At 34.5% G+C, this 25,831-nt stretch overlaps 1 protein-coding gene across 1 annotated transcript in view; it reads left to right on the top strand.

Moving 5' to 3' along the window:
• KYNU (kynureninase) overlaps nt 1–25,831 on the top strand; it is a 167,349-nt gene that overhangs the window by 104,649 nt on the left and 36,869 nt on the right. Inside the window, exons 9-10 of the mRNA XM_050751744.1 lie at nt 7,634–7,732; nt 8,498–8,571. Of these exons, the coding sequence (XP_050607701.1) occupies nt 7,634–7,732; nt 8,498–8,571 (173 nt within the window). The remainder of the gene's footprint in view (nt 1–7,633; nt 7,733–8,497; nt 8,572–25,831) is intronic.

Raw genomic sequence — 25,831 nt, 5'->3', positions numbered from 1 at the left:
CTGCAGAAAACGTAAACTTTGGTTCTGGTTGCCATGCAATGTGATTTCTACTAAATTTCACCGAAGCTCCACTTGAAGATTGTGTCTTTTTCCTTTTTATTTGTGTTGGTTTTCATTTTCTGTTGTTTCAGGTTTTAATAGTGAAGAGTTGCTATTCTCATTGATCTATACTATATTGATATAAATAAATGAAGCTTAACACATTGCATAAAAATAGTAGATAGCTATATTAAATAATTTTGGAAAGGAATTGTGACCTATAGAACTTATTGACTTTAAGTACAGCATGAACATAATATGCAAAATAATGCTTAGTTCCTACACACAACCAGAGAGTTGGGAGGAAAGGAAAACTAGAGAAAGAGTGAGAAGAATTTTTGAAGGCCATGACAAATTTAGTCTGCATGAAAAGCAGAACTTTCAGAATAGAAATTCACTCTGAAAAGAGGCATTTGCAGAGACAGTGGAGGCCCCTCTTATAGAAATATTTACTGTTGTTTTTAACTTAGCACCTAAGTATGCTTTTGAATCATAACACTTGAATGAATTCTGGAAAGTTAAATGCTCCAAGACCGTGGCAAAAAAACCTACCAGCTTTCATCTTCCTCCTTTCCATTCCCAACTTTCTCTAGTACTAGTCAAAAACTCCCTAATTAGGAATTCCTTTGGGAAATTCCAATATCAGAGTTAACTAGCTAACCTATTGTTGCTAATCATTTATTCATACCCTCCATATAGAGATGACCAGCATGTGCGCACACACACACCCAGACACACATCTCCCTATACCATTTTCTTTTTTGTTCATTTTCCTCAAACTTCCCATTATACTTTTTAAAAAGTAATATTGTCCAAATTCATAGCACTGTAGTTCTTGGATTGTTTCTTATTACTTTTGCATCAAGCAAGGAATGATATTCAGAACACTTAAATATCTGATCGGTATGGTATAGAAGCTGCATTTCCCACAGTCACAAAGAAGGTCATACTCCATGTTAATACCAGGTAGTATCCATCATTAGTCTATTAGAATGTACTGATAGTCACCTGGAATTCACCCACCATGCTGATAGTGGCGCTGGTAAAGGCATTGTCTCATCCACTGGACTCTGGGCTAGTCCCTAGCAGTGAACATTCACAGGCTGATATTCGCAGACACTCTTCCATCATGGGACGCAAGGGCTGCAGCCATGGTTGATTATTCAGGTGGCTCAGGACAAAGACTTTTTATGTACCTTAACTATGTTATTATTTTAATAATAAGAACATATCAATGCATACCGTCTATATATCAACCCTGAGTATAGCGACAAATATCTTATCTTGTATAAGTACTTTTTTCATACCAAATTTGCTAATTATTAAGAGTCTTCACAATTCATAGGATTTAATCTTGGTGAAAAAGGAATAAACTAAATAATAATAATAACAATAGTCCAAAATCAATTTGTTACCAAATCAATCCATAAAGCAATCAGATCTTTAATGCTACTAGGAAAATAATTCAGCTTTACCATTTTATATTTCATTTTAATAAACAGGCAATTAATCGAAGTTAGGAAAGAGTGAGCTAGCTTTTCTCCTGGAAATTTCAGCACAGGCCCTATGTATCATATTATTTCACTAATTAGAAAAATGTTTAGTTTTGTATTAGTGAAGATGGCAAGGACACACGATATTTCTTGTTAATTGAGAATGATTTTGAACATATTCTCAACTACTATTTTGTCCAAGATACTTCATTCTAAAAGATATCATGTCTGAATAAATAGCACATGCAATAAAATTGCATCAGAAACAGAATCCCTCAAATAGTTTTCTTATAAATTTAACATCACTTTAGAGAACAGCTATTGACTTTCGTAAGACTTTATTATTTGTTCATTCATTTATTTATTTATTCAACAATTATTTGAGTTCATATTGTGTGAAAGAAGACAATAAGATTGGAAAATTGTTACAAGAGAGATATACAAACAGGGCTATAGAATAAGATAGAAGAGAGAGATGGCAAAATAATCTTCGCTCAAAGTTATCTGGTGATCAAAATCTGAGCTTGCTAGGCAAATGGAGGAGAGAAAGCACATCCCCAGGAAAGGGAAAAGTTTATGTAAAATGAGAGAGGTCTATATGGGGCATCTGATCAAGGGGCACTAGCAGATCATGCAAGTCTTTAATCATACCCAGGAGGGCTGGGTGTGGTGGTTTACACCTGCAATACCAGCACATTGGGAGGTCGAGGCATAAGGATGGCTTGAACCCAGGAGTTCAAGACCAGCTTGAGCAATGTAGTGAGAACTCCTCTCTACAAAAACTTAAAAAATAAAAAATAAATAGCTATGTCACTAGAAAAGGGATCCCAGTCCCAGAGACCCCAAGAAAGGGTTCTTGGATCGCTCACAAGAAAAGATTCAAGGTGAGTCCATAAAGTAAAGTGAAAGCAAGTTTATTAAGGAAGTAAAAGAATAAAAGAATGTCTACTCCATAGGCAGAGCAGCCCCGAGGACTGCTGGTTGCCCATTTTTATGCTTATTATATTTCTTGTTTTATACTAAACAAGGTGTGGATTATTCATGAGTTTTCTGGGAAGGGGGTGGGCAATTCCCAGAACCAAGGGTTCCTCCCCTTTTTAGACCATATAGGATAACTTCCTGATGTTTTCACGGCATTTGTAAACTGTCATAGCATTGGTGGGAGTGTCTTTTAGCATGCTAATTCATTAGCTTATAATTAGCTTATAATACTAGTAATTAGCTTCTAATGAGCAGTGAGGATGACCAGAGGTCACTCTTGTCGTCATCTTGGTTTTGGTGGGTTTTGGTCAGCTTCCTTACTGCAACCAGTTTTATCAGCAAGGTCTTTATGACCTGTATCTTGTGCTGACCTCCTGTCTCATCCTGTGACTCAGAATGCCTAACTTACTGGGAATGCAGCCCAGCAGGTCTCAGCCTTATTTTACCCAGTCCCTACCCAAGATGTAGTTGCTTTGGTTCAAACACCTCTGATAAACATACCAAGGACTATGAGTTGCATTGTGAAATTAATGGGGGCTCTGTAAACAAAGGCAGTGAGTCTTATCATCAAATGTATGATTTATAATGTTTATTGGAGAAAGACAGGCTGGAAATAATCAGAATGGCCTGAAAATGATTGCAAGTTTTAGATTGACTATAAAGTAAGGTGGCATGGTGACTGAACAATGCTTTGCTGGTTGTGTCAATATGAGTGTGAGCTGTGTCAGTATGAATGTGATTGTGTCAACATGAGTGTGAGCACCTGTGGGTAATTTTAAATAAAATGTGTTGAAAAATACTTGATTTTTATTGAAAAATTGCATAAAGTAGGTACTCAAGTATAGAGTATATGCTTTCACCTGTGCATATCATGTTACCTACGTGAGGCAAAACAATGAAAATATCTAACTGGATGACTGTAGAGAGGTTTTGGAAAACCTTTAGTTTTTTTAATGTTTAAGATGCTGCCATCTAGTGACACTTTTGTGAAATCACTTTGCAGTGATACGTTTGTATCTTCCAGTTGTTTTCTCAATACATTTTATATTTTAATAATTTATATTGTCTACCAACCAATAGGGAAATAATTACAAATGCATTAAACATATTGTAGAAGCCGTACTTGATTTTTTTCAATGTGGTACCACAAATGTGGCCACAGGGATTTTAATAATGGAATATTGTATGTCAAGTTTTGTGGTTTCTTCAATGTGCTGTTCTTTATAAGTAATTGATAACTAAAGTGCTGTTTTTTCTATTTCTTGAGTTTTCTTAGAAAAATTGAGTTATAAAAACAAATTATGAAAATCTGAGCTGTAAAAATTGCTTCACAAAAGTTGCTTTAATTGGAAATGTTGATGAGAAGAAAAGAGAGTTTCAAATTCAGAATAATTAACTTTTTTCCCCATATGTAATTTCAGTATTATAAGTTATATAAGTTCAGTATTATAAGTTCCCCATATAAAATTTCAGTATTATCTTAAAATATAAACAAATAAATGTGTGTGGGGGGTTATGTGCATGTCTATTAAAGCTAAACATTAGTCTGCAAACCTAGGTTTTGATGACTTGATGACTTAATGGCTTCTAAGTTTTGATGAAGATTAATTGTATTCATGTCCTATTACTCCTTAAACTTCTATGACAATAGAGCACTTGTCTTATTTTTATGGTATGTATTGCTCATTTTTTTGTGTTAGAAACAATAAAATAATCTCCCTTCCTCCCTTAAAATTCAGTTATTTTGTGCTGGTATATTGTCCTTTTTTGAGATACTATCTCCAGTCATATTATAGTGAATGAGGTTTTCAATTAATTAACTTTTCAGCATATTGAGGTTTCTTTATGCAAACCAACGCTATAGTGTAGAAGTAAGCACATCTTTCCGTAAAGAACTAAGTAGCAAATATTTTAGGCTTTGTGGGCCATATGGTCCCTAATGCAACAACTCATTTCTGCTGCTGTAGCAAAAAAAGCAGCCATGGACAATATTTAAACAGATAAGACTGGCTGTGATCCAAAATTAAATTTACGGAAACAGACTATATAATGTCTCTTCTCTAGGGAAAACACCTGTATTTGTAATTTGGGGTTATTTTTTCTTAGGTGGTGTTAGAACACTTCTAAAATGTATTCAAGTATTTACTTCAAAAACTTTAATTCCATTGAGAGTTGTGTGCCTTCAGGGTTCCAAAAAATCTAGTTTGGAGCAGGTATGTGCACGTGGTAAACTAATCATACACATGGTAAACTACACTCGGTAAACCAATCATACACAAACCCAGAGGTAAAATGTTTTGCAAAGTTCTATTACCTGCATTTAGCCATCAGTTTTTAAATTCATGTTCATGTACAAAGTTGTCTTAATGTGGAACGAATCTTTATATTTTCTCAGTAAACATTTCAACATTTTGATATGCAGTAAGTTAAATTACTTTGATCATCAGCAATTAAATTAGAAACCTCCTACTTGGGTACAATTTGGATAATATGTATTCATTGTTCCAGTTTGTGCTTCTGGGAATTTAGTGGAAACAGAGACTTGCTTTTTAACATTGTGAATTGCACTAGGCAGACAAACAAAACACTTAAAACCTCATGACAAGTAAATAACTAAGACAGAATGGAATCAGATCAGAAGAAACTCTTAGGGTACAAAGTCAATGTGTATGAAGGAGACAGTAGAGTTTACATTAAACTTTGAAATTCTCTCCCAAACAACATCATTCTTCCTCTTTATTATTGGATAAGAATTCTTTTTAAAAATTAAGCTCCATATAAAACAGCTGGCTCACATTGAGGATCTGTATTGTATCAAAGTATGCATATTTGCTTACCGAATAGCATTAAGCAAGGATTGTTATCCTTATTCTAACATGAGAACTAAAAGAACTCAAGCAGTAACTGATCCAAACCTCCATCTTGTGATCCTTTGGTATCTTGTACTCTTTAAGAAGAATGGCAGCTGTAATTCCTAAGACCAAGTAAAGAATGTCTTGGTTTTTGGGGACTGAGTATATCAATTCACTCTTCCCTTAAAAAGCTATGTAACAAATCATCTCGAAACTTGTTGTCTTAAAACAATAACCATTGATTTATGGATCACCTTGGTGTCAGAGCATCAAGGTAGGACTCGGCTGAATGGGTTCTGCTAGTCTCAGCTGAGCTCACTCATGTTTCTGTGGCAAACTGCAAGGAGTGAGGAGGTCATGGAGGAGCAGCTGATCCAGATTGAGTTCAGGTGAGGATTATTATACTCCACACTTCTTTTATCTTCCATCTGGGCCAGCAGTTTGGCCCAAGCAAGTCCTTCTCATAGAGATAGCGGAGAGCAAGAGAGAGCAAGCTTAGTCACTCAAGTACTTTTCTGAGACTGTTTCTATTACATGTGCTAACATTCTGTTGGTCAAAACAAGTCACATGGCTGATCTCAGTGGCTGAGACTTACACCTTCCCCACAGTGGGAGGAACTAGAACTTATCTGGCAAATAACATGGGTGCAAGAGAGGTCAGAGAAGCTGAACTATTGATACAATTGATAACACTGCGTATACTTGAACTGATTAAATACGCACATGATGTGGGGTTAAATGCTAAACAAGAAAACTATTGACTCTTTCAGATTACTAGGATACACTAAAGCAACAGTTCAGAAGCTTTTTAGAAAGGGAAACCTTCTACACTCTTAAAAAGCGCTGAGGATCTTAGGAGATTTGACGTTGGCTCTATATCTATATTTACTGTATTTGCAGTTAAAACAGAAATTTAAAATGTATTTATTTGTTTTAGAATAACAACAAATGCATTACATATTAACATAAGCAAAATATTATTATTCAAACTATGTTTTCTTTAAAAAACAGTAGCATTGTTTATATTTGGCAAATCTTATTAACACCTGACTTAATAGAAGACAACTGGTTTTTTATACCTGTGTTCAATCTCTCTGTTTCTCTTTTTGAATCTTAGAAAGAAAATAGGTACTCACAGAGATATGTAATCAGAAAAGGCAGGAGTGGTTGAATGGTCTTTCAGTCAATTTTGTGTATTCTTTGATATTGCATCAGAATTTTACAAGTGAGAACTTTTTAGGAGTTCTGGTATGGAATTTGAAACTGAATCACTGAATTTTCTATATTTATTATATAAAAATCCATTGACTGAACTTGCATTTCGAAAAGATCCTTTATCAATGCACAATATGTAACACCAAGCATTGGCCATTCAGAAAATATTAGTTCATTGAATTATGTATATTTTCCAAATATTGACATATTTAATTATATAACATTTAAAAATATGTATTACTACTATATTCATCAGAATTATCTCAATAATAGGAGCTAGTCATACTCATGGAAGTGGATACAAGTTTTTCAATATTCTAATTTCCCCTGGAAACTCTAATTTTATCATTGGCAGCAAATATTATAAGTTGTTTCATTGAAGCGACACTCCATTTTCAAAAGAATATCTGTTAAATACATCACACATGTGAATTATCACTGTTTGTCAGTTGCTTTTTGTGCAGAAATGGTTGTCCATGATATAAAAGTGGCAGGTTCAGCATGCCTACTCAAATAATTGCATAAATACATTGCTTTAATACAGCCATCCTACTTCAGAATGTAGTCAAGTGTTTTATGTGTACTTCCCACATTCAACATTAAAAATATAAGAATTAAGGTATTGAGATTTAATGAAAATTGACCATTTTTACAGTTTTCACAAGGAGATTTTCACATGAAACTTTCCCAGGTCCCCAGGTGAAAGGCTGGGACCAGTGTAATGACTACTAGTACAGTTTGGATGCCACTGCCTTGGCTCCTGCTGATGTAGGTGGCAGCTGTTTTACCCATCACTGCTTTTGCATTATCAATACAAGTGTCAATCCAGTGAAAAAGGCAAAGAATGTCTTAGCATTATGACAATTGCTTTGATCTGGTGGGCCTTCTGAAAGGGTCCTGGAAATTGTGGATCATACTTTGTGAACCATTGCAGCAAAGAGCAAACCATAATTTATGGTACAGAAGTTTGTCAAGTATTTTCTTAAAGATATTTGTATTTATTATTTCTAATCATTAAGCAAATTTAAAACGTATTATTATGTTCTTCCCTAGGGTTGTTACGTTGGCTTTGATCTAGCACATGCCGTTGGAAATGTTGAACTCTATTTACATGACTGGGGAGTTGATTTTGCCTGCTGGTGTTCCTACAAGGTACAAACGAGTTAATATATTTACATCCCTTTATTTCACATTGACATTAATCTGAAGGAGAAACTGGATCTGTTGGCCAATTTTAAAGATTTCAGTTACTTTGCCTATTTCTTTTATTACTATATTTTCTGATTTTAGTTAATAGAGTTATATGATGGAATAGTGTGGTAAGTAATTTAATTCTAGTATTTCCATCAATATAGAGAAATTAATTCTTCCAATTCCTAGGCTGCTATGAAAAAGTCAGGAGGTTCTGGAGAAAAAGCCCTACACTTAATTCAAATTGATAATCTCCTTAGTTTTTTTTATTGATAAGTTGTGAAATTTCTGCATATATAAAGATAAGTTTTAGAGAATCAACTTGGAATTCATATTTGAAAACAGTTTAATTGACAGGGAGCATGAAAATAAAACCAATTACAATGTACTTGTTTTAAAAATATACTTTTATTATTATTACAATATTTTAGGACAAAATAATTTAAATGTATGAATTTTGAAGCCAGACCTCAGTAAAACTGCTTTCTACCAGCTAGAGCAAAATTGCCCCATAAAAGTAACCGTCATTTATTCTCAACCTAATAATACTAGTTTTTATTTGTTTTTCTTTGAAGAAGGTGACCCAAGCTTCTGTTTTATCAAATAATCACACATTTTGAAGTGCTCAAAAGTTGTGATTTCAATTAAAAAATTCATATGACTATATTGTTTAGTTTTGTCACATATTCAAGTAAACCCACATAATTTAATTTATTTTCAATCTAGTATCTAAATGCAGGCGCAGGAGGAATTGCCGGTGCCTTTATTCATGAAAAGCATGCCCATACGATTAAACCTGCGTGAGTACCATCTTCAGATAATTCTTTGGTGATGCACAAATTAATTTGCATTAATAATATGTTAAATTTACATGAGTTCTCTAAGATGTTATCCAATAGGAATTAGGATTGGATTAGAATGATTTTCCTACTCTGCTAACAACAATATACTTCATTCGAAATAAATGCTTTCCAAAGAATTCAATTGGTTGAACAAGAAATTTAATCAAAAAGGGAAGCTTCAGTGCTAAAAACGAGTCACTGCAATCATGTAGAGCAGATGGTTTAATGCAAAGAGACCCCTTGAATATTTTTTTTCAAAAATTAGACTTTAGAAAATTTCAGATTCCTCACATTGATGAATAAATCAAAGGCAACCAGAGCTGTGCCTAATAGAGCCTTAAATGTGGCATGTTATTATTAAAATTACATCTACCTTTAAAGCTATAAATGTTACATGATAGCTTGTAGGGAATATCTTCTGTCCTAAAAGACTTTATAATCCATGAAACCGGAAGAAGCTGAACACTGAACAACAGACTGACTACATAAAAAGTAATACTTTTCCGTTTTATAGAACTCTTCATATTTTAGAGCAAGTATAAATGCAAATGTAATACACCAACAAACTTACACATTTTTAGTTGACCGGGGAACTCAAAGTGTTCCTTTTGCTTTTTTTTCTGGTATGGAGATAAAGAAATAATATGCTGGGAAGAAAAAAAAATCCCTTTTCATAGTTGTTGTATTGGAGTATGTGTGATGAGGAGACTGTCTAGACTCCTAATAGATGATGTAATAATGTTTGATTAGTTTTCTGAATTTTCTCAGCCACTGGCTGAGTGGTATAATTTTTACAAGAATTGAGGCTAAATTAGTAATAGAGTTTGGAGCACCTCACATTTCTGAAGTTCTATGCATATAAATCCTAGGAATTTAAGATGATTTTCTATAGTTTCTTTCATTGTGTCTAAATTTTTTTCAAGGTTTTAAGGTTTTAAACTTAAGACAACATTTTCTTTAGACAGATATTAAGTCAAGCAGACATCTTACTTGAATATCATTATCAGTACATTAGATTTCCCTCCATGTCCCAACATCTCTGAGAAGATTGGAAAGCAAATATTATAAGAATACCATGTTTTCCACATAGACAGTATATAAGATATTGCTTGCTTTTGTATGATGACTCACAACCCTGGCCATTTCTCACTCTCCATTTATTTAAATTGAAATAGAGGATCTGATGTATTATATCAATCCAAAGGGTAAGCCAGTGCTGAGGTGGAAGGGGTGGTGGGGGGGAAGAAATAATATACACAAATTCTAGAGAATGTCAGTGTTCAGAGTTAAGCTTTGACCTCCTAGCATGCACAGGTCTTGCACCTGAGGTTTCTCTCACCATGGACAAGGAACAAGGGCAAAGGGTTCTGTTGTGCTCACATATGCCTCATTTTGTGGAATTTCAAGATCTTCTAGACAGTGTTTAAATCTATGTTAAGTCTATGCTCCCGGGAGAAAGACCATCTAGGCAGACTAGGTTCACAGTTCAACTTGGTCTCTTGGTGGTCTGTCACCTGGAGAATCTTCTATGATTGTTCAATGTTCTGGTCTCTGAGCTGAGGTAGTATCAGCCCCTACCTATAAGCAGTTATTGTGAGAATAAAATGAGATGATATATGTAAAACACTAAGTGTAGCCACTTGAGCATTTAATATAGTTTGGATTTGTGTCCCCACCCAAATCTCGTGTAGACTTGTAATCACCAATGTTGGAGCAGGGGCCTGGTGGGAGGTGATGGGACAATGAGGCCTTCCCCCTTGCTGTTCTCAAGATTGTGAGTTCTTGTGAGATATGGTTGTTTAAAAGTGTGTAGCACCTTCTCCTTGTCTCTCTGCCTCCTGCTCTGGCCATGAAAGATGTGCCTGCTTCCCGCTTCACCCTCCGCCATGATTGTAAGTTTCCTGAGGCCTTCCCAATCATGCTTCCTGTACAGCCTGCAGAACGGTGAACAAATTAAACCTCTTTTCTTTATAAATCACCTAGTCTCAGGCAGTTGTTTGTAGCAGTGAGAGAATGCACTAATACAGCATTATATGTCATCAATAGGTGTGGGGTTATATGAAAAAGAAAATCCAAAATTTAAAATATACAGGAAAAAATGGGTGGCATTCTGTAACACTCTTGTATTGAGTATTGCTTGGTAATTATTTAGTACTGACCCCTAAGTACTTTGTTGACTCACTGTGAATTCGCATGGTAACATGTAGACTTTTGCCTAGTAGAGATCATTTCTCTTAAGCAGAAAATATAACCTCAAAGTTTACGGTTTGTGACTTTGTAGGACATTAGTTTGTAACTATCACCGAGTTTATTTTAGCAGATCTTTGATAAGTGGACTGTACAATATAATCTCCATTCCTTGGAAATGTAGTCTCTCTTACATGCTATAGGAAAGAATTCTGGGCTTCCTACCATCTTACTGATTCCCCCACTATTTTGTGGGTTGAATGAGATCTTTCGTGGCTGTTTATTTCGAATGTATATGAGAACCTTGCTTTTAACTTTTCTGGAAAACTATATGTTATTACCTGTTGTTGCATTTTAGCAATTTAGCTATGGAAATTTATGCGACTTAAATTAGGCTTGACTCACAAAGGCCACGTTAAGGAAAATTTTGGTTGTTTTTCTGTTTATTGTTTTCTTACACTCCTAAAGCTTCTTTTTAAGTGATGTCAGTGACTAATTTCAGTGCTGTCAACTTCTAGCCTTGGCTCTCTATTCCGTACCGAGTATCTTATATTGTACTTAATTTGTATTAGGAGATCAGAGCTCTTTAATTAGGAATGGAATGCAGCAGATTTGGACAAGTCAAGGACAAGGTATTTTCCAATCATCACTTCATTGTCCCTAATAAGAAAAGAAATGTTTTGCTGAAACTTAACTTTGTGTCCCTTAGTGTGTTTTACTTTTTTATTAATCTGAAAATCAAATACCACCTGTGAGAAGAGTGATAAACAAAGAAAAGACCCAAAAGCCTACAGTATCACGCTGCTCAAATAAGGGTAATTGTTCAGATGTTAAAACAATGTTCCATACATAAAATATTGTGAAGATGGGGACAGTTTTCTTGTGAATAATATTTATAGTTCCAAGGTCAAATCCAATTAAACTTTGAGTAAACTTTAGAGTCAGTATGACTACTGACTCTATTTGCCCGTTAATAATTATCTTTCAGTTGTTAGCACTCCAAGATTAGCCAGTTTAACTATGTTTAATAAGCCTTCTGTCATCTTACTTTTCTGTTCTCTTAGAGCTTTAGGGAGACCAAACAGTTTTTCACTGTTAAAGTATTCAGTATGTAGCCGAGAACCATATGGAGAACATCAAATACAGTGGAACGAATGTAACTGCTCTTGATGTCACGCTTTGTGAGGTCGTCTTTGTTGCTTAAAAAGGGTGACATCTAGTGGCTAAACATGTTATTTCAAATAAATAATATCCAAATAACATTTCTTCTCCTGGTCCACTTGTTCACTCTTTAACAAGTATTTTAAAGTATTTATGTTTGAATTATGTGTTCTTCTTTTTGATAATTTGACTATATATTGATAGTGCAATAATTGTGCAGTTTAAGCCTTCAATAAAGAGGTAGAATATGATGAAAATTGGAAGGAAGGCTGAGGGGGCATTCTTGGTGCTTGGTTAAACAGAAAGCTTAACAGTTCATAAAGGCTGAGCTAAGAAAGGAATTATAAGCATAGAGAGTGTATCCCAGATATATAACATTGCATTCTAGAAGTCTAATATTTGGGATACAATTTTGAAATAGTCCTTTATGTGACGTTTTCATTAGCAAACAGCAAATTGCATCTGTACCAAAAGATTTCACTTCCCTTTTTGTTTAAATATGCATTTTGGACATTGTTCAAAACCTATGACCTAAGGCTATTCCAAGGGCCCTTTGCTCACAAAGAGAATGAGTAAATTAGAGGCCAGAGTCAACCCACTGCATTAAGCATCATAATTCAAGCTGTTATTCTCACCTAGAATTTAACCTTTTCCTAGTTCATTATTACCTTTGCTCATTGCAATGTCATATTCTGAACTTTGTCTGTACAATAAATTAGGACTGAGTCATGAATAAATGGCTTCTTGGATGTTTTTGCCCCACTTCAAGGCAGACTTTAATTCAGTCTAACAGTTAATTATTGCTCTGAAATATGAAGGGAACTACTCTTAATTGTACAAGTTTGACAATCTGAAATATTTTGCTGAAAAACATGCTTAAATAACATTGTAAATTTTGAATTTTTTAAAAGATTACAAATATTAACCCTCATGGCACACTTTAGAGGATTATTTAATCTTTAACTTTAGTGGATTCAAAGATTTGTGAATCCTTTAAAGGGATTCTTCTGTAAGAGCCCATACATTGAGATTTAAGATACCACCTCCCTCTTTTTTTGTTAATGGAGAGTCTACTACGAAAACAGGAGTGGATAATATGAGGTATGAAGATTCCATCTATCATTTACTTTTTTATGTTAGCCAGTGAAATCATACATTCTGAAAACCTGCTGTTCCTCACTTTTCACGCTGGCTTAGCAAACCTCCACATGCACCCATTGTATTAGATTCTCCTAAAATACTTTTCTTCTGAGCTTTTTTGAATGGGCAAGAATGGGGCCGACTGACAATTTTGATAAAAATGCTTGAATGTTAAATTATGCCAACACATTTCCGTAATCAGCTAGAGGTATTTGATTGAAAGTTTTAAACAGTGATGACATTTTAAAGGCTTTATTAAGGGCTTGAATCATCTCCTTTATTGTAACAAGTAATTTGCTGGTGAAAAACAACCAGCTGAAAAGGCTGGCTGACTTCAGTGCATGGTTAAGGAATACAAGTTGTTATTGTTTGGCAACAACATTAGAAAAAGAATATGCATCAAACAATTCCCAGGAAAGTCCCAGAAAGAATAAAAATAAACATCCAGAAATGTCAGCAAAAAGACTTAAAGAATTATAACTTTATACCATGCTTGTCCCAACTGTGCAATTAGCATTGTATGAAGGGATCATCTTTTGCACATTTGTTCTGGGGAATACTGACTTACATATTTCAATTCCATATGCTTTTCCAGGCAATGGTTGAGAATGCCATAGCCCGAAACTTATCTATATTTTAAATCCTGTTTTAGTTTCCTAATGATCCCTTCTGAATCACTACTTATCAAGTCCCTATCTAGTACCAGAATAAGGCCTTCTTGTGCAAAGTTTGAGACAACAGGACGTATAGGTCGCAGTAGCAAGATGTGTGACTTCACAACACTTCTGATGCTTTCAAATGAGATAGACTAGTATCAATAGATTTCTCAGTGAGTTTTTTTAGAATCTGCAGTTGAAATATGACCTCGGCCTTCTGAGGCACCTGTTCTGCTTATTTAGCTTGTATTTAGCCAGTGTTAAATGGATGACTTTTCAGCTACAACTTCTTGGCCTCTCAGCCATATATAATTGGCTATCTCCTTTGTCTTTAATATTTGCCTCCCACATCTCTAAGCTTATGTGGTACCATTTTTTTTTTGCTTCTGCTCCCATGGATGTGAGAACTCTTCTGTATTTTAAAAGGTTTACTTTTTCACCTTTTCATTGATTCTCTCAAAACCTCAGTCCTTAATCCTCTTGCCCAAAAGTATCTCGTCCACAATTATTTCAACAATGCACAACTGGTGTTGAAGAAATGAACTTTCATTTCCTGCTTTACCACTTGCATACATTTTAGCCCTTATTTTTATCTGATTGCAAATTGCAAGAGTTTGTCATTATTCAAAAATGATCTCGGTCTCCAGAGATATAAGGAAAATATTCACTAATAAACTTCCCACTTGTAAAATTAGTCCTTACCTGAACATAATTCTCCAAGTTGTAGTAGCATCTATTTCTATGAATTACTCTACAAAGTCTTAGTCTCTTGCTGATTATATAATGTCATAAATATCAGACAATACAGTGAAAACATAATGAAAATGATTGTAAAGTAAGATGTTTCAAGGGAGATTCAGGATGTCATGATGCAAGTGAATTTGGAAAACTCCTAAATCACAAAATCACGGCCAATGAGACTATGTCAGAGCAGTTAACAGGTGAAGTGGAGGACATTTGATAATGTACTTCAAAAGGAAATAACTGGAATATCAAGCATTCAGGAGAAATGATGAATGCCTCACAAATCTTTGTAAAAGTTATCTTTAAGGACATGCTGAGAAAGTTAAGTATACTATAAAAGGGATGATATTTTGCTACCATATCATTTTGTCAAGAAATATACTAAAAAATCAACACGACTTATCCTTATTCTTATTAGAATATTATAATTTTAATCTATATTTTTTCAAATCACATATTAAATTTTACGCTCTACATTTTAAGATAGCACCTCTGTCAAACCTTCTGCCATTGACTTTAAAATTGATTTATTTAAGTGTTTTTTTCATATTTTCATTTGTCATCAGATAATAAGGACTTTGGATATGTCTGTACGTGTGTATATACACACACACACACACATCTTTCTATCTCGGAGACTAAATATGATAAAACTTGCATTTTATCTCACATAGGTATCTTTCTAAGATAATCTTCACTTTCTCATGTAAAGAGAATGATCCTGAGTTTATTAAGGAGACATGAACAAACATAACCAACCAATATTTTTGTGCAAAAAGCTTTTATAGGTGAAAATAAATATAGGCTATTGCCTGTGATTTTAAAATGTTATAATTTGTTTGGAGAGGTATCTTTTAACTAGTTAAATAAGTGATTTAAGTCACAGGAAACCCAAGCTTAGAATATGTGCCATAAGGCAGCCTCTGATTAATTACTGAGTGAATTCTCAGACTGCTTTTGCCATAGGGGCAGCGGAGGTATAGCAGACTGACTCAGAGCTGCTTGGGAAGAACTTGAGCAAGGAGGTGGGGAAACTTACAGATAGGAATCTTCTGTAAAAATGGAATGCAATACTAACTAAGTGAATAAATTTACTCTGTTACATTGAAAACTAAAATTGTTGCCTGTGAGAGAGATTCACCTCATAAGTTCTATAAATTTAAGGGGATATAAAAAAGAAGAAAGAATTACTTAAATGGCATTTCTTAAAGGAATATGCCAAGTGATCTTTTCCTTTTTATTCTCCTCACTAGAATTTTTATGGAATTGGAGTTATTGACTTAACATTTTAAAGCCTGCCTCATTATCATAAAATTGTTCTTTCTCTTTCGACAATATTTTAGCCATTATAAACAGTGGTAAAATCGTGACTGCCTTAAGCTCTCCCTTCGCTCTGGGAACACATTCATGAAGTGGGTTACACCTGTCATCAGTCTTAGTCCTCAAATGGTAACTGTAAGGGACCCAGAAGTAGACACACCACTTGAAGAAAACTCATCTGTGGAATCATGACATACAACCTAGACCTATTTTCATTTAGAAACCATTTTAGATCAATAATTTTTAAAGGATTTTTTAAAAAGATCTTCCTGGCTTGACAATTTTTACTGTGTGAAATTCTCCAGATAATTTTCTTGTGTAGCGAATTTAAGCTGTGATCATAAAAATAACTTACATGCATTGAGGCACGAGCACAGTTAAAAATACATTCAGTAAATAATCTGTATTTTTTAACTCCAGAGATAAAGTAATCCCAGATCTTAAAGAAAGCCAAAATAGTAATTATCAGTAGAAAAACATACATTAAAGCTATTCTTGCTTGTAAATCACTACTCTCAGATAATGATGAAATAGTCATTAATTTGAGAACACTGAAGACCTTTGAAACCCAAACATTTATTTTCTGCTCTAGAACTGCAGTCCAGTGTTTCTGAAGATATATAGGGTCAATGAACCTTTCAGGCATAAAAAGTAAAATTTGTCAAAGAGCTTCAGCTCTTGTTTTAATTACTTCAAGTTTTATCCCTAAAGTAACCTTTGAAATCTGCAGGGGCTTTATTTTTTTCTTCCTATTAACTGTGAAGAGCTATTGCTCCATTTTCGTGTGTTCTTGTTTAGAACATACATGTATCCATCTGGCTTTTTACGATTTCCAAGCAGGCAGGGTGGAAGTTTGTTGTAATAATCCATGCTGTGTGAAGCTGCATTGCGAGCTGCCTCAGCAACACAGACCAAGTACCAGGTCCTGGTACTTCCAACAGTGGGGCAGGCTAACTTCACAATCTACACAAGAATACTTGGAGTATATTACTCACAACAAACGTCTGAACCACGCGATCCATATTCTCTGTGTTCACCTGTTTTGCTCTTCAAGAGGAGAGAATTTGATTGGGTGGGAATTCTTTTGTCCAGAGCTAGCATCTATTGTCCTCATGAACAACTCATCTATAGATAGCTTGCTTTGGCTCCCATATCAATCCCTGCTCCAATCAGCTTTGGTCAGGATTTAAGAAGATTTGGCACAAGCCATGGCAATTTAGGCAGAAAATAACCATGTGACATTATGTTTGTTAAGGGCCCAATGATACCTATGAAAATTCATTTTAGCATGTCTGATATGGTTGTTTAATAAGTTTATTATAGATTGAAATCTTAATTCTAAATTCTTTGAGTCCTGGGACATTGTCCTGTTAATCTTTCTTTACTTTCATAATCTACAGTGCCCAAGAAAGTATTTTTTAAATTTTTGTTGCTGAATATACGGTTCTTTCTTTACTCTCAGCATAATAGACAAACCATCTTCTAGCATATGGAAGCATTTCTACTTTGCAAATTATTCTGAAGCGGGTATGATTTGCAAAATACTGTCAAATTAAATATGCATTTCCATATGCTTCTATGAAGACCAAATATATCTATGAAAACTAGCTACAGACAACTTTAAAATCCTTCATGAATTTTTAATCAACATTGATGAACAAAATTCAAGTAGTTCTTTCTAAAGTCCTAAATCTAGAAAACTTTCTGTTCTTGGGCTTGGAGCATCAGTATTAACTCAAAGGACTATTTTGCCAGTATTTCAAAATCATAAGATATTTCAGAAAAGTATATTCAGAAAATGTTCAAAGGCCTTTTTGTTAATAATAGTCTCATGCCAAAAAGTATTGACTTAGCTCTTATAAGAACAACCTACTGTGAAACTTCAGAAAACAATTTTGATTAACTAAAATTTATCACTGCTGGAAGTGTTTTTTTATGACTATGCTTATCATACTGTTAGCTTATTGGACATATTAGAATAAGCCTCTTACAGAGTAAGATTTGAAGAGGTAGTTGAATATGTAACAGAACCAAGTGAAGCACTAATATTTACAGATGGTTGGACAAATGAGAAGAAAAAGAATGGAGCTGAATTTTATGATACATCCTAAAGCTACTTTCTAGAATAGCATTAAATTAGCTAACTTCGAACAAAGAAGAACAATTGGGATTAGATGAATATTTTAGAAAACTAGGAATTGATAGAGATCTTTTTACACTAAGAGTATATTAGCAATATTATACCTGCTTAATGTCATGCCATGCCAAGCCTTCTAATGGGCATGCTTGGGGACCAGTTGCTGGCATCAAGCGGTGAATGTACAGTTTATGAGCTGAAGCAATCTACTTTCTCAGTTTTCAACACTTTTTCTTTGTCATTAGTACCTTTGAATCTGCTTTTGTCACTTAGCCATACTTTTGTTTTTCCTACCACTGTGCTGATTACCAACTGCCTATATTTAGATTCTGTTTGCTCCTTCTCTCATTGTTTTTTGTTTTGAGTTGTTTTGCCCACTTGTTTAGATGCATATCTACTGTTTTGTCTGATCGTTATTTTATAGGCACTAGTTCTGTGTTCTCTCTATGTTCCTGAACTACTCTTATTCCTGAACTTGAATATCTGCTTGCATTGTACCAAGTATGTCTCTGTTTCCTAGGCCTTTCTTCTCACTACACATGGTGGTCTAGCAACATTAATGCCCTACTGTGGGAACATGGCTGAAGATCTTGACTAGGGGACTTATGAACCCATGCAATCATGGCCAAATCCTACCAAACTGACCTTACTTCCTTGAAGACAGAATAGTAGTATGGTCAAGCTCATGCTTTTTGTAGAAGGCCATCCAAATTAGATTGGATTGGCTAAAAAAGATTGTTACTGAAGGCCAGAAGAAATATTTTGACTGATGATAGATGAATAGAGCTTGGAACAATCAAAAGGAAAAGCAGAAAGTCTATACCTATTCATAAGAAAAAGTATGTATACTGAACATTATGAAAGAATTATGACATTTTCAAAGTTTGAAAATTTTATTTTGTAGAGACGGAGTCTCATTGTGTTACCCACGCTGGTCTATTTCTTGAGCGTTTACTATAGACAGGGCTGTATCCAAAGCATTGAGTATATGGGCATGAATGAGCCCCCATTGTCCTGAGCTTACCATTCAGTGTGGGCAGTGAAAGAAGAGAGATGTTGGGAGAACCTTACAAAGATGAAATGTAAGCTAACTGGAGAAATCCCCTTTCAGTCAGACTGAAAGAGAACAGACAGTAACTCTGGGTAGCCCTGCTGGGCAGGGTGATTTTCCACACATGCCAGTCAGGGGCCAGAACATTAAGATCCTTATGTTCCAACTAAGAAATTTTGGTATTATTTTAAAGACAAAGGGGAGCCACTGATTGTTCATGTGGAACAAGATTACAAATTCAGGTCTCTTCACCTCTCTAAGTCTTGGTTTGCCTGTGGAAAAAATAAATAGACCCCAGTGATCTCTGGAAGATTCTCTTCCAGTTTTTGAATGCTGTCATTCTCAAGTGATAAAAATGAAGCATCAGAATTGAGTGAACTGCCGGCAGTGATAGCTCAGAAACTAAAACCAGCTTGATGGAAATCTGTGCATCACTGGCTATATCAATAACTTCAGTGACCCGCCTTTCCCATCCTTTCTGTAATAAATGCATGCAATAAAGTACAGTCAGTTCAGAAAACTTGATAACAAATTTGCTGTAACATTCTTATCTTTTTCCTTTTCTCAAGTATGAAAGGGTACTATGTATATATTTCTTAAACTTCAGTTGCTAACGTTTTTACTATGAAAATTAAGCCTATATCAAAGTTATTTAAATGGATAAATCTCCAATTGTTCTCTAAACAAAACAAGCTTTGTGGAACTTTTGACTCTATGAACCCTGATTATTAAATGAAGAAAACAAGTAATATACTTTAGATTAGGTTATAGAGGATGCTAGGATGACAGACATTCTAATTTATCCCAAGTTGCTATTACAGACTTGGTTTATTTTTAGAATAAACAATCATGCTGTACCCAGCATGTTCCATGTTTTTACAATGCTATGACAATTTGTCTGATCAGCACATTTTTTTTTTAAAGCCAAGAAAACAGTAGGACAATTGTATTTCATTTTAAGTTACAGCCTTTAGGAAGAGAGAGAAGAGGAAAAAGAATGTTTGCTTTCCTGAACACAAACTTAAATTATTAAATGTATGGTAATAAATTGCCAAATTAAATAAACTTATGACAGCAGCCTTCTATGAAAATGTATGTTCTTAAGAAAGATTGTGAACTAATTTCATTATATTTGTGCTTTTGTGCCAAAGGGGAAATTGTTCTTTAACATAAGCTAAGAAACAGATTTTTGTTGTTGTTTCGTTTTGGTGAGGTTGAGGTGAGAGGTAAGGGGGTTAAAGGATAAGTTAATGAATGACGTATTTATGAATTCATATTGAGCATTTTGGTATTAAAGCCTTGCTGAAGAGATCAAGGAGAGTTTGGATATTTCATTTCATAATTCCTCACATCCAAAATCATATTCACTAGATCCCCAGTGGCTTTCTCTCACTGAATCTGAGTATCATGCTTCAAAGATGCCTTTATGATAAGTGATGCTTTCCATTTGATAACATTTATTTGAAGCTCCTTTTTGGGAATTTATGATGTTCCAAGAACACACAGCATATTAAGATCTCTGCTTTTATTATTTATTGGATCTCTTCCAACACCTTCTCTCAAATTCTGTTAATATCTCTATTCTTAGTAAATTAACTCCTTTTTTGATTTTTTTAGTTTTTGATGAGAAAACATTTGAATTTCTAGTCCAAGTACAAGGAGATTGTATTTTAATTGTTATTATTCACATTTAGTTTTAAGGAATGATTTATGAGCCCATTGTGATAATAGCTACTTATAAACTAATTCAGTGGTTTTTAATTTTACTTCATTAGCTTTTGAATATTTGCTTTTTAAGAATCCAAGATTTCATTAAGATTGCATTTCTTTTGTGTCTGGATTTTACCTTTCCTATGTTCCAAGTGATGGGTCTTAAAATGAATTTAACTTCCTCCTAGGTTCTGTGCAATGTATTTTGTGTTTGAATGTTTTTTTAGAAATAATCATTTATTTGCTTTTTAAAAGGTTTTAAACAGTCCTTATTTCTGTTTGTAAAGACTTGAACTTGTAACAGATGAATGATATGCTTATTTAAGTTCACTAAATCAAGTGTCTAGAACCATGCATTTTGAAGAAAGGCAACTGCTTATAGAGATTCTAAAAGAATAGAGAAGGTCAAAAGAACATTTGTTTGAAGGAGTGGACATTGTACATACTAAAAAGAATAACTGCGCAGTGGCTCACGCCTGTAATCCCGGCACTTTGGGAGGTTGAGGAGGGCAGATCACGGGGTCAGGAGATTGAGACCATCCTGGCCAACAGGGTGAAACCCCAACTCTACTAAAAATACAAAAAAGTTAGCTGGGTGTAGTGGTGCATGCCTATAATTCCAGCTACTCAGGAGGCTGAGGCACGAGAATCACTTGAACCCAGGAGGCTGAGGTTGCAGTGAGCAGAGCTCACGTCACTGCATTCCAGCCTGGCGACAGAGTGAGATTGTCTCAAAAAAAATAAAAAAATAAAAAAAATAAAAAGAATAGCAGCTCTGCCATCTTAGCCTGTTCTAGTCTATCCTAGCCTAGCATTCTGCCAGCCCAAAACCCGGAAGTAATCTGGAGAATATTGCTTTTATAAAATCACTGGTTCATTTTTAAAAACCTGCTCCCGATGGTTTTGCATTTTCTGTGAATATCCTGGGTCATTATGATCTATATCTACATTTGAACTTTAACAATTAATAACTGTGGGATCTTAGACTATTTGTCAAGAATTTTAGAGGCCTCATTTCCTCCTTTGTATTATAATGTGGATAATGATAGTATAATTCATAGGATTATTTTGAAAATTAAGTGATTGCTTTGAATGGTGTCTGGCTTATAATAAAATCTCAATTAACATTTATTTTTGTTGGTCTCAATATCATGAACACAACTAAAAGAACCTAAGTGGAGGGGAAAACACACATGCTTTAAGTTAAACTTGTTTGATTATTTTTATAAGACCTTTGCTGAGTGTTTGAGGAGCCATCAATCACCTAGGTTCAAGTTGTGAGCTATCAATTGGAAGATAATATGCGAGACAGGCTCTCTAACATGTTGTTTTACTAAATATAATAATTTTTTTCTTTTCTTAATTTATTTAAATTAGTAATGCTTTTCAAAACTTTAATCTAGCTAACCATATATCAGTATGGGCTCTTACATTAAAAATACAGCATCATTGATGTTGTTCCTCATGAAAATATTCAGAATAGCCTGAAAAATGTCATATATCATAGAAGAGAGTCAACATGTCTTTATTTCACAAGGGGTATGGGTAAAAATAAATTTTAATAAGATAGAAATCTCATCTTCTTGTTATGGTAATCCATTTAAATGATTAAATTTCTTTTTATCAAATGGACATGTAGAGCATTCATCTTACAAAGTTGCAGTTTTTTTCCAGAGGAGATAACATTTAGAATTTCATTAAGATTGAAGATCAAAACCACCAATTATTAAAATAACAAGGTTATTATTAATACTATATATCCGAATAAAGACATAAAGGAAGAAAAACATCGTATGAAAAATTAGTGACAGTCCAAAATAATTAGCTACCAATGGCCCCAGGACTTTATAGCACATATGATATGAAATATTCCCTCCCCTCCTTTTCTGTTGCTACATGGCAGAAAACTATGTGAGTCTGTATTTATGACTGGTTGAATTGTTTTGATGAATATTTTATTTAAGTAATTGCTATGACCACTGAATTCAATGATATCACTGTTACATCGAGATATTAATCTTTATGCCACGTTTTGCAGAAAATTATATTATTTTCCACATCCGGAGTACTCTGACTCCATTTCCTACTCATTGTTAGATAATTATAATATAAATAACCTCTATAAAGAGCTAATATTTTCTTTATTCTATTTCTCTTACTCTTATTGAGGTCAAAATAGAATACAGAGACAAATCTCTAAATTTAACATTTTATTTGTGAATCACAGAATTGCAGTTTGGGGCACGCATACAGATCAGGCAGTCATCAGTATGTCTAAAGAACAAAGAAAATGTCGCGGTATTTATTTTAAAGAAATGCTACATATCCTTTTGAAAGAAATCTCTTTGGCACTAGAAAAGATTTTGGGAGCTGGAAAACTCTGATTAGTGAGTGACAGTGGTAAGTAAAACTAGTCTTAGAGTTATAGCAGTTATTTCAGCAGATACTAAGTGAAACTGGTCTTAGGGTTACAGCAGGTAGTTTCAGCAGCTGGGTTTGTGGAGAAGTCAACTCATGGAGCACTGCTCTGTGCCCTGGGTGCTTTTTTCCTCTGGCCTTAAGACTTTGATTTAGGTGAGTATGACAAGAATGACCCAATTTGTATAATCAGCATTCACCCTCTTCTCTCCTTGTAATTACTTCAATATTCATGTCGATGAAACTGAAACATCTTGAGTCTCTGGTTTCATATCCTTCAGTGTTTCAATCCACTTAATACCTCACTCATGATGCGATATGTCAGCACTTTGTCTTCCTTAAGTACCGACAATTAAAATATCAGACACCTAGCTTTGACTCTATTTTCCTTCTCTTTATTCTTTCTATCTCACTTTGTCCCCTGGATTCTTACTTCTTGGTGTGGAGTCACAGATCCTATCTAGGCAAGAGGGAGTGAGTTAGACAAAGGCATGAACACTAGGAGGGCACTTTAAGAGTCTGCCCACCACAATTTCATTGAATATACTTAACTGCCCCCTACTCCAGCTATCCTCACACCCAATAGACTTTAAACTATTGGGCAGGGATGGTGGGCAGACACAATGCTTGTTTTGCCTTATGCTATCTCTATCTCTGGCTTCTAGCAAAGTGTCTCATTAACTATTTTTGGATTATTAATATGTGAAACATAAGAAAACTTTAATAAGCCTCCAAAAAGAAGAATAATTTAATCTGGAGCGTAAACAATAGCTATAGAGCCCCTAGTAACAAGTATCTACTGTAGAGTTATTAAACCATTTTACTTTACTCAGCCCTGCTTTTCACCTCTGCTCTTCTATTCAGTTTCCAGGGACTGAGCATCTCAGCTTCTGCTTTCCTGCTGTCTTGTTAAGATACGCAGTTTTACTCCCTCCTTCAACTTTGTTCTGGTTATGCCATCTTGATCACAGCTTCTTGCTTATGGTCAGTGTTCCTGATTCTTTATTGAGCAGGACATTGGCCTAACTAGCTGTGCCCCTTTGGATGAGTCACTAACCACTTTAAGCCTTACTTTTCTCAAATCTAAAATGGTAGAAAGAATATTTACCTCAAAGTGGTATTGTAAAAATTAAGTGAGAATACAGGAAATGACTATGCCCATTTCCCAGCAAACATGTCTTAGTTTCTATCCATTTTTCCTTAGCAGCTAGCTGTGTAGAAGCTTTGCTCAACGATTCCTTTTGAACAGGATTTCTTATTGGGACAGGAGCCAATAATTTGATTTGCCAGGCCATTCTTAAGTGTTCTGTGGGATTTTATAGCTTCCATACAGGGCTAATAGATCCACAGGAAATGGGGATGGGGAAAGACAACGAATAGCAAACAATTAGAATCTTCAGTGGATCTGGTTCAAGGTCCAGATGATCTCTTTGTGTCCTTTGTATGAAGCTGGTGGAAATATATGATTTCTTAAGTGAATAAATGCAAAAGAGAGATATTAGCATGAAATAATGAGATAGGCAACTTGGAAATTCTTTCTTTGTAAACAATCATATTGTACTTACACTTTTTCAGATAAAAAGCACTTTCGTAACTTCAATAAATAAAACCCCGATGCCTTGACCACAGTTATGGAATCACTTCTGAGTTCTTTTTTTCTAAGAACACATTTTACTCTTTGTGTAGTCCCTTGTTTCTTTCATATTTGGGTTATGAAAATGTCATCAGTATTTTCAAGCACAAGTTATTATTTCCTCCTGTGATACTGTGTTTGAACACTAGGTCTTTGATGTTTCTGTCAGATATACCCAGCAATCATCATAACTCATACTCTTGAATTTTTAATATCACTCCACAAACAGAAGTGTCAAGTACCCAGTTCTTTAGTGAATGCACAAAAAAATGAAAGAAAAGTTTGCAAAATAAGAAAAAAAATGGAAATACTGAAATATTGCTCCTGATTTTTGTTTTGATCCCATTGAAACTAAATGGGAAATTTATGTTGCATTTTTTTTCATTGCTCTGTCTCACAGCCACTGTTTGCATCAGATTTTTAAAAAAGAAAATACCAAGGGCTACATTTTGAATCAGTTTCCACAGAAAGCATTACGTGCATAAAGTTTCATATATCGTCTTTGATATGGAACTATAGGAGAAATAATTTTCTTTAGTAAATTTTCTTCTTTTCAAAAGACAAAAAATAAAATAATAGTCAATGGCCCTTATAGTTCTAAACTATGGTGAATGGATCTGATTCATTTAGGCTAGAACTCCTTCCTCATTTCCTCCTTGTTATGCAAACATTATCTTACCAGCCTTAATGGGGGAGTCATAATAAGTTCCCCTCAGTACTCAGCACAAGGCCATTCCTGCTTGTGGAAAGAATGGGTTTTCAATATACATCATACAAACATTAGTACATTAAATAAGCTATTGCTTTATAAGATGATTTTGTTTTTCTACACAATTTAACTCATTAATATAGCTCAGTTATCTGTTCAAATTAACTTAAGATAGCTCTCCAATCCTAATTCTTATATTTAATACAAAAACACTTCTTTATGGCCGGGCGCCGTGACTCATGCCTCTAATCCCAGGCAGGGGAATCACCTGAGGTCAGGAGTTTAAGGCCAGCCTGGCCAAGATGGTGAAACCCCGTCTCTACTAAAAATACAAAAAATACAAAAAATAAAA

Source organism: Macaca thibetana, chromosome 12, assembly GCF_024542745.1.
Source record: "Macaca thibetana thibetana isolate TM-01 chromosome 12, ASM2454274v1, whole genome shotgun sequence".
NCBI classification, from domain to species: Eukaryota; Metazoa; Chordata; class Mammalia; order Primates; family Cercopithecidae; genus Macaca; species Macaca thibetana.
This window is presented reverse-complemented; position numbering and strand designations above follow the sequence as displayed.